Source organism: Gopherus flavomarginatus, chromosome 4 (assembly GCF_025201925.1).
Source record: "Gopherus flavomarginatus isolate rGopFla2 chromosome 4, rGopFla2.mat.asm, whole genome shotgun sequence".
NCBI classification, from domain to species: Eukaryota; Metazoa; Chordata; order Testudines; family Testudinidae; genus Gopherus; species Gopherus flavomarginatus.
In genome coordinates this window covers 19,885,778-19,898,225 of record NC_066620.1, presented here as the reverse complement: position 1 = coordinate 19,898,225, position 12,448 = coordinate 19,885,778, and the positions used below count along the sequence as shown (strand labels likewise).

At 44.0% G+C, this 12,448-nt stretch overlaps 1 protein-coding gene across 1 annotated transcript; it reads left to right on the top strand.

Moving 5' to 3' along the window:
* The first annotated feature begins 236 nt into the window (after nucleotides 1-236).
* On the top strand, nucleotides 237-12,117 carry LOC127049504 (uncharacterized). The gene is made up of 3 exons (XM_050950342.1): nucleotides 237-359; nucleotides 1,335-1,765; nucleotides 11,905-12,117. Exons 1-3 carry the CDS (start codon nucleotides 344-346, stop codon nucleotides 12,115-12,117), a joined length of 660 nt encoding a protein of 219 aa, XP_050806299.1. The 5' UTR covers nucleotides 237-343.
* The last annotated feature ends 331 nt before the right edge of the window (nucleotides 12,118-12,448 follow it).

Below are 12,448 nucleotides of genomic sequence, written 5' to 3'. Positions count from 1 at the left end.
CTCACTACAGTGCTGCATGAAAGTTAAGGAGCTCAGACAAGCCTACCAGAAAACCAAAGAAGCAAACGGAAGGTCTGGGACAGAGCCGCAGACATGCCGCTTCTATGCTGAGCTGCAGGCAATTCTAGGTGGGGCCACCACCACTACCTCACCTCTGACCGTGGATTCTGAGGCCGGGGTAATCTCAGCCATGGCTGAGGATTCTGCAGATGGGGAAGATGAGGAGGAGTAGGAGGATGAGCTTGTGGAGAGCACACAGCACTCCATTCTCCCCAACAGCCAGGATCTTTTTCTCAGCCTGAATGAAGTAACCTCCCAAGGCAGTATCCCAGACCATGAAGCCATGGAAGGGACCTCTGGTGAGTGTACCTTTTTAAATATAAAACATGGTTTAAAAGCAAGAGTTTTTTAATGATTAATTTGCCCTGAAGACTTCGGATGCATTCATGGCCAGTACAGCTACTGGAAAAGCCTGTTAACGTGTCTGGGGATGGCGCGGAAATCCTCCAGGGACATCTCCATGAAGCTCTCCTGGAGGTACTCCAAAAGCCTTTGCAGAAGGTTTCTGGGCAGTGCAGCCTTATTCCGTCCTCCATGGTAGGACACTTGACCACGCCATGCTAGTAGCAAGTAATCTGGTATCATTGCATGACAAAGCCTGGCAGTGTATGGTCCCAGTGTTTGCTGGCATTCAAGCAACATCCATTCTTTATCTCACTGTGTTATCCTCAGGAGAGTGATATCATTCATGGTAACCTGGTTGAAATTGGGAATTTAATTAAGGGGACAGAGGTGGCTGTTCCTACTGGGCTGTTTGCCTGTGGCTGAAAAGAAATCCTTCCCTGCAGTTAGCCAAGCTGGGGGTGGGGGTGCATTGGCACTGAGCTTTTCGCATTTGGCTAGCAGGGATCTTCCCTGATACCAGCCATGCGGTGGGGGGAGGGGTAAAGCAATCATCCCAGAGAATTGGATAGGGTGGGGTGTTAGTTTGGTTTCTGCTGCTGCTTGTTAACAGGAAAACTGCAGCACTCAATGGGCTTTGCTTGGTATGTGGGAAAGGGGGGCGCTGCTTTTATGAAGGCTGCAGAAGCCAAAAGACAATGGCTTGCCCTAGCCACATGCAAGCCGAATTCTGTTGCCCATACCTGCGTCTGTGATCTCTAACACCAAAGCCTCAGGCACTCAATATTAAGATGCAAAATGCAACCCTTGTACCGAAATCACATGTGGTATGTAAGGTGAATAGTGTGGTTCACCGTGAAAGAGTATAAGCATTGTTCTGTAAAATGTATCTTTTTAAATACTTCTCTCCCTTTTTTCCCTCCCTCCCACAGCTGCAAATTTTTCAAGCCTCCTTCCTCCATCCCGAAGGCTATCTCAGATAAGGCGGCGAAAAAAACGGGCGCGAGACAAAATGTTCTCTGAAATCTTGGAATCGACCCGCAATGAAAGAGCTCATCTGAATGAGTGGAAGGACATGATATCACAGTACAGGAAAGATGCCAGTGAACGTGAGGACAGGAGGGACCAATGTGAGGACAGAAGGGACCAACGTGAGGAGAGGAGAGATGCTCGAGATGAGAGGTGGCAACAGGAAGATCAGAGGAGGCAGGATGCAACACTGGGGCTGCTGCGTGATCAAACTGACATGTTCTGGCGTCTGGTGGAGCTTCAGGAACGGCAGCAGGATCACAGAGTGCCGCTGCAGCCCCTGTATAACTGCCCTCCCCCCTCACCATATTCCATAGCCGCCTCACCCAGATGTGTAACAACGCGGGGAGTGAGGAGGCTCTGTGCACCCTCCCACTCCACCCCAGTGGACAGCCCAAGCGAAAGGCTATTATTTTGAACTTTTTAGTGGCCTTTTTCTTCCCTCCTATCCTCCTCCCAAACCTCACCCGGGCTGCCTTGTTAGTTCTCTCCCTCTTTTTATAATCAGTTAATAAAGAATACATGATTTTTAAATGATAGTGACTTTATTTCCTTTGAAAGCAAGCTGTGATTGAAGGGTGAGGGTGGGTTGCTTACAGAGAATGAGTCAATCAAGGGGGCGGGTTTTCATCAAGGAGAAACAAACAGAACTTTCACACCGTAGCATGGCCAGTCATGAAACTGGTTTTCAAAGCTTCTCTGATGCACACCGCTTCCTGGTGTGCTCTTCTAATCGCCCTGGTGTCTGGCTGCGCGTAATCAGCAGCCAGGCGATTTGCCTCAGCCTCCCACTCTGCCATAAATGTCTCCCCCTTACTCTCACAGAGATTGTGGAGCACACAGCAAGCAGCAATAACAATGGGGACATTGGTTTAGCTGAGGTCTGAGCGAGTCAGTAACGTGTGCCAGCGTCCCTTTGAACATCCAAATGCACATTCTACCACCATTCTGCACTTGCTCAGCCTGTAGTTGAACAGCTCCTGCCTACTGTCCAGGCTGCCTGTGTATGGCTTCATGCGCCACGGCATTAAGGAGTATGCTGGGTCCCCAAGGATAACTATAGGCATTTGAACATCTCCAATGGTTGTTTTCTGTTCTGGAAAGTAAATTCCTTGCTGCAGCCATTTAAACAGAGTAGTGTTCCTGAAGACATAAGCATCATGAACCCTTCCCGGCCATCCCACATTGATGTTGATCAAATGTCCCTTGTGATCCACCAGTGCTTGCAGCACCATTGAAAAGTACCCCTTGCGGTTTATGTACTGGCTGCCCTGGAGCTCCAGTATCAAGATAGGGATATGGGTTCCATCTATCGCCCCACCACAGTTAGGGAATCCCATTGCAGCAAAGCCATTCACTATGACCTGCACATTTCCCAGAATCACTACCTTTGGTAGCAGCAGCTTAATGATGGCTTTGGCTACTTGCATCACAGCAGCACCCACAGTAGATTTGCCCATTCCAAATTGACTCCTGACTGACCGGTAGCTGTCTGGTGTTGCAAACTTCCAGAAAGCTATTGCCACTCGCTTCTCAACTGTGAGGGCTGCTCTCATCTTGGTATTCTGGTGCTTCAGGGCAGGGGAAAGCAAATCACAAAGTTCCATGAAAATGCCCTTACGCATGCGAAAGTTTCGCAGCCACTGGGAATCATCCCACGCCTGCAACATTATGTGATCCCATCAGTCTGTGCTTGTTTCCTGGGCCCAGAATCGGCGTTCTACGGCTAGAACCTGCCCCAGTAACACCATGATCTCCAAAGCACCGGGGCCTGTGGTTTAAGAGAATTCTGTGTCCATGTCCTCATCACTCTCGTTGCCACGCTGCCGTAGCTGCCGCCTCCTCACCTGGTTTTTCAGGTCCTAGTTCAGCATAGACTGTATGATAACATGCAAGATGTTCACAATGTTCATGACTGCTGTCTTGAGCTGAGTGGGCTCCATGGTTGCCATGGTATGGCATCTGCACAGTTCACCCAGGAAAAAAGGCGCGAAATGGTTGTCTGTCATTGCTTTCATGGAGGGAGGGAGAGGATGTACCCAGAATCACCAGCGACAATGTTTTTTGCCCCATCAGGCACTGGGATCTCAACCCAGAATGCCAGTGGGCAGGGGAGACTGCAGGAACTTGGGATAGCTATGGGATAGCTACCCACAGTGCAATGCTCCGGAAGTCAACACTAGCTTCGGTACATGGATGCACACTGCCGAATTAATGTGCTTAGTGTGGCCACATGCACTCAACTTTATACAATCTGTTTCCAAAAATCGATTTCTGTAAAATTGGAGTAATCCCATAGTGTAGACATACCCATACTTACACTAGCTCTCCTCCAGTTAGCATGAGTATAAATTGCAGTGTAAGCACCGCGGAGGCACAACTGAGCTTTGCTGAGTGCATACCCACCAGTGTCAGGTGAGTTTGTACTCAGCATGACTCAGCCATGCCTTCACTCCTGATACCCGTACTACCATGCCTATACTGCTACTTATACTCATGCAAGCTCAATGAGAGCTAGTACGAGTTCTTGTATGTGAGCTGGAGAATCACCTCATTAGCTCACAGTGTAGACATAGTTTTAGTTCTCTCTCTAAGAGGCTCAGCACAGACTCCTTCCCTTTTAGGGACCCTGTATTACTCATGGCATGCAAATTTACTCGAGTGATATGTATTCTCAACCTTGACATCAATTCAACAAAGCTTATGCCAGGGATTACATAGAGATACAGTATCTATTGTACATTTTGTATCTTGCAGCATCTTCTAACTACTGGGAGTATCTTCTAACTACAGGCAGCACAAAAATTAATTGGGCACAACTCCCTACGATTATTGGGTGGAAGAGGAGTAAAAGGTACCTTAACCCCCCTCCACCTGCTAAGTACTTGTACCAATAGTATCCATCCTTTCTCCTGACCATGGATTACTGGTTGTCTTACCCTTCTCTACAGCTGGGGGAGAGTTATTTTGGCTGGACACAGGCCAGTGTTTTAGTGCTTTATGGGTAACACCCACTACAGGGTCTTGAATTCTTATCCTTTTTCAAGCAGTTTTTTTTAACTTGTGCGGGGTTAAAAGATGTGGGGGAAAGAAACACCAGTGATGATGTGAGTCAAATATATCCCTGCCACCTCTCCATTTATTTTCATGGGCTTAACCCAATGATGACTTTGACTTCTTAATCCCCAGCCATAAGCAAACATGTTGTCTAACTAAAGCAATGATTTCTTAACAAGAAGATCTTGATTGCACTAAGAGCCTCTTTCTTCCTCAGTGTTTTACTCCTGACTGATAAGTACCCAGCTCTTTCAGAATCAGCTTACCTCTTCTTTGTACAAAAATTCAGCTTCTATCATGTCTCCCTTCTTATGCTGACTCTGGTGCTATGCAAACTATTCTGCTCTTGGAACAAGGGGCTGATGATAACATCAACATGTACAGTGCAGTAGCACTGAAAATCTGGAAAAAGGCACTTATGCTTTTATTAGAAAATATATGAATTCCACTGTTACTGTCCTTTCTGCTATGAAAAATCTGATGATTGCTAGAGACATGGCCAGTGATTCCATTTAGGCGACCTAGGTGGTCACCTTGGGCACCAGGATTTGGGGGGGTGGCATTTTGCCGCCCTTGGCGGCAATTCGGCAGTGGGGGGGTCCTTCCGTGCTCCGGGTCTTCGGCGGCAATTCTGCGGCGGGTCCTTCACTCGCTCCGGGACCTGCTGCCGAAGTGCCCTGAAGACCGGGAACGCGGAAGGACTCCCCCGCCGCAGAACTGCCGCCAACGACCAGGAGCGCCGAAGGACCCCCGCCTAGGGCACCAAAAACCCTGGTGCTGCTCCTGGCTAGGGAGGGGCCAAATACAAGAGTAAGATTCTCTCATCCCTTTCCAAGCAAACAATAAGTATCTCCTGAATCATGGCAGCTAATGTGTATACTGAAGGAAGGTGTAATTTCAGCGTGCCATGTTTTTCAAGGTTAGAGTTTATGCGGGGGGAAGGAAAATTCTGAAATTTTGAAATTTGTTTTCATTCAAAATTTGAGCAAAAAGTTCTTTATATGATCATAATGCCTGCTCATGGTACAGGACACCAGTGAGATAAGGGTTGTACAAACAGAACAAAAGTGACGGCACCTACCCCACGTAGCTCAAATAGAAATGTCAACATTTCTCGCAGAACAGAAATTCAGAATAAATTTGATTTGGAAACTTTGAGTTGTTTTGTTCTGAAAATGTAAAACAACTATGATATAAATTATATATGAAACACTTTGACATTATCGAGATTAAATCAGTAAGTTGAAATGATTCATTTTCACTCTTTCCCACTGAAAATTTCATAGAAATTGATATGTTTCTGCAAAACATTTTGAAATTGACAAAACTGCATTTTCCCATCAAAAACTTTGTTAAACTTTTCAACTGGCTTTATTCAGGTTAAATCCAAGTGATTCCAGTTTAGAGCCCTGATTGAGTTGAGCAGGTATTGGTATGTGCATTATCTACATGCCACTCGCCCTCACTGCTGCTATCATAGAAAGGAAGAAGAAATTACAAAAGCTGGGAAAGTTAGAAGGGGATGTTACCATCCCCCTATACCCCACTCCTCCCATCCCAGTTCTGTTGTTCTTTTAGAGCAAAGCTTGCAGCTTCCATACACACTGCTTTCCGACCAATGAGTAATTTGTTACTGTTTTGTCATCTGGGTAGCTGGATTTTCTCAGAAGCCCGTTCTTTGGGTTCTCTAATTTCCCCTTCTGAACTCCACACTTAGTCACTTTGAACCTTACTCATATATGACCTATACCTCTCTGAGCCAACCCTGTATCTTTTCCAATTTTATCCTGGCCTCTTACCAGTTGTCCCCATTGTCTTGGATTTTGGGTTTCCTTTTTCCTTGGCCCTCCACCAAGTTATTTTCCCCTAAGTGTTTTCTGATCTTTTCCACAGCATTCTCCAGTCTCATAGGAGTCCTCTCTTCATCCATTGTTATCTTCCAAAATGTCACCGAGATGCCATCAGCTCCAAGCCTCACTGATTTCTCTGAGCAATTCTAGTTCTAAAATTACTCTCACAGACCTCCCCTGCAGAGTCTTTCTAACAAGTCATAAAAATGATACAAGAGTGTTGAATCTGACAAGCTTATTTTATAAATACAAATGCGTCATACAGATACAATGATTTAAATTCATCACTTTAAGGTAACTTTCTGCATTGGCTATTTAGGGTCTGATTCAGAAAAGCACTTAAACATATGACTAATCACATCTATTTTTTGTGCTCTATTTAGTAAAATAGTTAATTACATTAATTAAATCTCATTGAAGTTAGCCAGGCTTAAGCTCCTGCTTAAAGTAAAACGTACTTTGCTGAATCAAGGCTTAAGCACACGGCCTCTGTGAAGTTATTGTATAGATTATAGTTTAACAGTGTTTCACATTGTTCTCATCACCCTTCCGAATACAGCAGGCACATAGGCCGTAATGTATCTTTAAAACCACCTTTCATCTTTTTGGATCATGTGCATGTGAAAGTAAATATAATATTAGGTATGGGGAACTGCTTTCACTGATTACATTAATCATTCTCTACTACGTACTTTGCCATTGCATTCTCTTAGTACTTATAATTCCATGTTACTAAGATAGCTGACACCATGGCACCTGTATGTACTTGTACAATAAATATCCTGTGTTTTGCTGGTTCCTTCTCCGAGGAATGTAGGATTATGAATCCCAGAAACTGTAGACTGGAAAATTGTTAGTGGGCAGCTGAACTTCAAGTGGTGTTCTATGTTTTGAAGGACAATACAATGCTATACAGGGATGGTAGGGACTTATTTTAATTGTAGAACCAGCTAAATGCCAACCTCTTAGATTCATACACCATAAATGCAAAGCACTATCTGTTTTAATCCTCTCTCTCTCTCTCCCCCCATTATAGCTTATTTTAAGGCAAAATATGCAGACAATCAGGAGCCAGTTACCTTTAAATGCTGTTGTCAGCATTAATAAATCTATAATCAAAAAGTCCAATAACATCAAACGACAGAGGTCTGTTCAAATTGTTACACCACCAACTAGTTCAGCATGAGGTTTTTCAAATGCCACAAGACACTCTAGAAACCCTCTAGAGTAAGTACACCAAGCACATTAGAGGACTGATCCTTGGTCTAGAGAAGCACTTCTTGGTTTGATTAGTTGATTTGCTATGATTGTTCAGATTACTGTTCACTCCATTGTTGTGGTTGAATGTCCCTGAAGCCATTTTACAACCGTTTTAGTATCAGTGCTTATTTCGACAAATCTTCTCAACCCTAGCAGGGTTCTATTAATATAATATACATAAGTCTAAATTTGTCAAGCCTGTGTTCCCTTCTGTAGGCACTAAATTACATACATGCATACATACAACTGTCCCTTGTTGATTTAGGCACCTGTGCACCCACTAACACCTGCACGCACACTTTAAATAGTACATACATATTTAAAAACACGCACCAGCAAAATCGATTGGCCTCTGTGACCTTCACAGGTGCTAGTATGAACGTGTACAAATATTAGACGATTTAAAGTGAGCATTCAAGTATTTTGCATCTGCAATGTACAGGTGCAAGTATGTGAGTATTTCTTTACTACCAAAAATAGTTGCCAGTTGTAAACCTTTGTTAACCGAGGAATGTTACCGCTGTATTCATAGTATTCTCTAGGCATTTTCTATGTAAGTACTGCAAGTCCCATGCTGGTGTTATTTAGTTATTAAAAGCAAAGTACAGAAGATTTGAGAGATGACCTCTCTACTTGGAATTGTACTGGCATCTTTCAATTTACTACAGCACCTAGCACAATGGAGCCTTGACCCTTGTAGGCTTCCAGGAATGACTGCAATGTAAATGACTGATAGCAGAATTTGTTGGACCCGTATCAGTCTATGCTTCTGTCAATACACAGCTCTGAAACAGTATTTACGGGGCTTGCATGAACCTTAAGATATTGGCTGTTTCTGGGTTAAAGTCTCTCTTTTTAAATTTGTTCTCTTAGGATTAGGGTGACTAGATATCCCGATTTTATAGAGAAAGTCCCGATTTTTGGGTCTTTTTCTTATATAGGCTCCTATTACCCCCCACCTCCTGTCCTGATTTTTCACATTTTCTGTCCGGTCATCCTACTTAGGATAAGCACAAAAGATGGGGGCGGGGGCAATGTCTGTCATTTTTTAGTGAACCCATCTGGTGGATGTGAAGAGTAGCACTGATAGAAACCAGAGAGAACCTGCCCACCACTAAGTGAAGGCAGATAGAATGAAGAGTCTCTGGGCCAAGAGTGGAAAAGACTAGTAGATACTTATTGGTCTTTCTCTTTGAGGAAGATAAACTTGGCTAAGATGTGATACTAAGGGTAAAATGAGCATTCCTTGGAAACCTAGCCTGTTTGTTAAAGCACTGTTTTGAAGTGATTTTTGATCCTATCATTACTTGAAGTAGTCACAGCATAAGTTTTCCTCTCTGGTCTCCCACTCCCTAGGTGGTTCTGGGGAAACCTTTGCCCAGGCACCCGCTCTAGTATCCCTGGTACACAGTAGGTACATGGCTATACCTCCTTGCACTTAGTTTGTCTTCAAATGCTATTATTCTCACTTCCCGCCTTAATAACTTCTAACATGAATGTCCAGCTTTCTAAAGTAAAGCAATGCCACCTCATGCCATTAATTGCTAAAATGCACTTGATACTTTCATTTCAAACTCCCCATAATCCCTTGTTTATCCCTATATCTGTTGCTAGAAATCCAGGTATTATCTTTGATGCTGCTTCAGATTCCAGTGAGAAATATGGTTATATTCTCATTTGGCAACTTCAGAAAAAATATGTTCAAGGGAGACCCAAGCTTGTTCAAAATGATGCTCGGATGATGATTCATTCTTTCATAACCATGCTATTGGATTATTGTAATGTTCTGTTTTCAGCTTTTCAAAATGCCACTGCTCACATGCTTACTAGCACTATTAGAGATTTAAGCAATTTAAATCTTGTTCTAGAGAACTCCACTGCCTTCCACACAGATAAAAAGCATCTAAAAATTTGCTTTATGAGATATTGGACCTTCTTTGGCACAATACCATCCAATTCTATTGCCCCAAAACACTAAACACTTAACTAATGTTAGCATTTTGTTGGCCATGTACTAATTCCAGTTTTCTTTTTGTGAGAAAATGAAGTGAATTTAATTGTTGGGATAGGTAATGTACTGGCTACCCTGGGTTTGTCTGTAGAGGAAGTACAGGAGGAACAATGGCAGTGCACATTTATCAGGGTGCCCCACCAATTTGCCCTGCCAATAGGGTTATTCAGTTGCCATGTCCATTCATTTATAGCATCTTAACTTGAGCTGCCAGTTATAATGGTGTTTTTAAGCTACAGAAACTGATCCAGTGGGTTCTGGACTGAGATCACAGACTCATAACTACCATTTTTCTTTAACTGGGAGCATTTAATGGACTTTTCCCTGCCTGAGCTTACACAGCAAGCCCCAGATCCACGACCTAAATACCTTTTGAGGATCTGGGCCCAGGTCTGTCTTAGAGCTGGGAACTGAACCCAGGTATCCTGAATCTAAGTCCAGTGCCTTAATCACAAAGCCCTCCACCTCCCTGCTCTTTCCCTTTCTCCCTTTCTCTTTCTAATATCCCTCCCTTTTTGTTCTCCTCCACCTCAAACAGTTGGCAAACTCTCTAAGGCAACCAGAAATGGCAGGAAGCCATGTTCCCTTGCCCCTGACTATAGTGCTGGGAGCTCTTCACGCTGAGTTAATGGAGCCATGTCCACTCCTGAACAGCTTTTTCTTATTGATGCTCCACCTTCTATATGTCAGCAGCAAAGTGGAAAGCATCGATCAGAGGAGCAGTTTTAGAGGGCAGGGACCCTTCAAACATTTTTATAGGGAAGTTAGGATCCTTTGAGGCAGGTAGATCCTAGAAATTTCCCCTTCTATCCCTGAGAAACTGCGCAGTAGTCACTACAGTCCTTGCTTCCTCTCTGGCAAGCTCTAATTAGTGCTAATCATCCTGTAATTTCACAAGCACCAAAACTTCCCAGGAACATGTCAAATGCTTTAGTAGTAAAAAAAAAAAAAAGAAGCATTTTGAAATGGGAATGTCACAGGCTCAATTAAAAAAATAACTTGGATTTTTTTTATAGTGTGTGACATTATTTTCAGTAAATACCTGCTCTTTGAACAGGCATCTAAAAACCTGCAATTCATTGACATAAACTCTTAAATAGGCTTCAGAGGTTGCTTTTCGCCTCGATATTCCATTTGTAATGCATACCTTTCTCAGCATTAGTAATTCATTTTAAAGCTTTCAGTTTGGTTTAAATGTGTTTTGGATCAGGCCCTGGGTTTCATTTTTCTTCTGCCTGAGTAGGGGATTTTTATGCAGAGGAAAGAAATCAATAATTTTGTCATAATAAATCAGCTCCCATTTGTTTTCGGAGTGTCCATTCTATCACTGTGATTATCTGTTCCCTCCTTCTCTTGAGGGTATTTTAAGATAATGAAAATAGACAACCCATATACCTTTAATCTTTACTGTTTTACAAATTCTTTTATGCAGATTGTTTTAATCTCTGCTTCACTATAACCATTTGTAAAATGGATTACCACAAGTCTACTGCTCTGTTTATTTCAAAATTAATAACCATGTTGCACACACTCTCTATAACAACACAACTGTTACATCTCAAAGGAGTGTATTTTTCTCTGTTCCTCAGGGAATGTCTCTTCCTTTTTACAATAGGATGGGGCAACTGAAGGAGTTTATCTTTCTGAGTGATACATTAATAAATACATTTGTGTAAACCTGCAGAAACACACAGTAACATCATAGGATCCAGTTTTCTGTGTTATTTATTCCCATTGGAGTTTTGAAAATTGACTCTGTGCAGGCTTGTAATGCTTATTTTCTAAAGAACTGAGTTTCTACTCCCTTTTAAAGCTCTATCTCTTATATGAAGCCCTGCTAGTGCATTGTGTGTCCCCCACCCTCATCCTTGACTGCCTTATTTAAATGACAATATCCATTCTTATCAATGTTTTGCCCATACATTTAGCTGGGAATATCTCATTAGGTGCTTACAACACTCACAGGTTGCATGGGTTGTTGCTTTGTTTCTCTTCCTCTCCAGTGTGCTGGAGGGTTTGAGTTTATTGGACAGAATATACATCCAGGTAGGTTACACACACAATGTGATGAAACCTGGGTCACAAGAATACTTCTCATGACCCGACATGTGTTTGCTTCCTCATGCAGCCACCAACAGATGAAACCATCTAAGTCCTTACTACTTTAACTGCCAGTACATCATTCATTTCTTTAAAAGCTCTGAACTGGTTTCGCTTCGTTTTACTCCACTGGCTCAGGGAGGAAGGTTTTGTTTGTACATTCCCTGACACGGATTTATATTTCCCTCTGCACAGGGCACAACGTGGTCGGCTCTTGCACCGTCTGTGCTGCTCAGCGTGCCCTCATCTAAAGAGGAGACGAGAGAAGCTGGAGTGCACTGTAGTCTGCCGGGCATTGGGAGCAGAGCACGGCTGCTCGGTTATGGGCTGGGGAAAGCCCGTGCAAGGAAGGCAGCCCCGGGTGTACTGATGTCAGCATCTGGGACTGGAGCATCTCCTGCCGTCTAGCTCAGCACGGTCCCCCCAGGGAAACAAGCCTCTAGCCCCCAGTGCAACCCAGCACGGGGGTAGCGCTGTGCTGATCACAGCGCGTGTCTCTCCGGGCTCCCCCTCGCCCTGCCCCGGGAAATGGAGGAATTCTCCAGGGTGCTGAATCAGGCAGCCGCGGGAACCGCTCGCCTCGGGTGAGCCCTAGCCCAGCCCCCTCCCCAGCCCGCACGTGATTGGCAGCGCTGCAATCTCACCTCGGCCCGGTTGGTGCTTCCCTGGAGCCGCCGCTGAACTAGCGGCGAGGAGGAGCTGACGATGCAGATCTGGCCGCGAACCCCCCGCGCGCAGA

Bases quoted from the DNA above. Each gene is read 5' to 3' on its own strand.
- LOC127049504 (XM_050950342.1), top strand. The intron at 1,766-11,904 runs GTAACAACGCGG...CCCTCTGCACAG, and splicing joins TAGCCGCCTCACCCAGATGT to GGCACAACGTGGTCGGCTCT.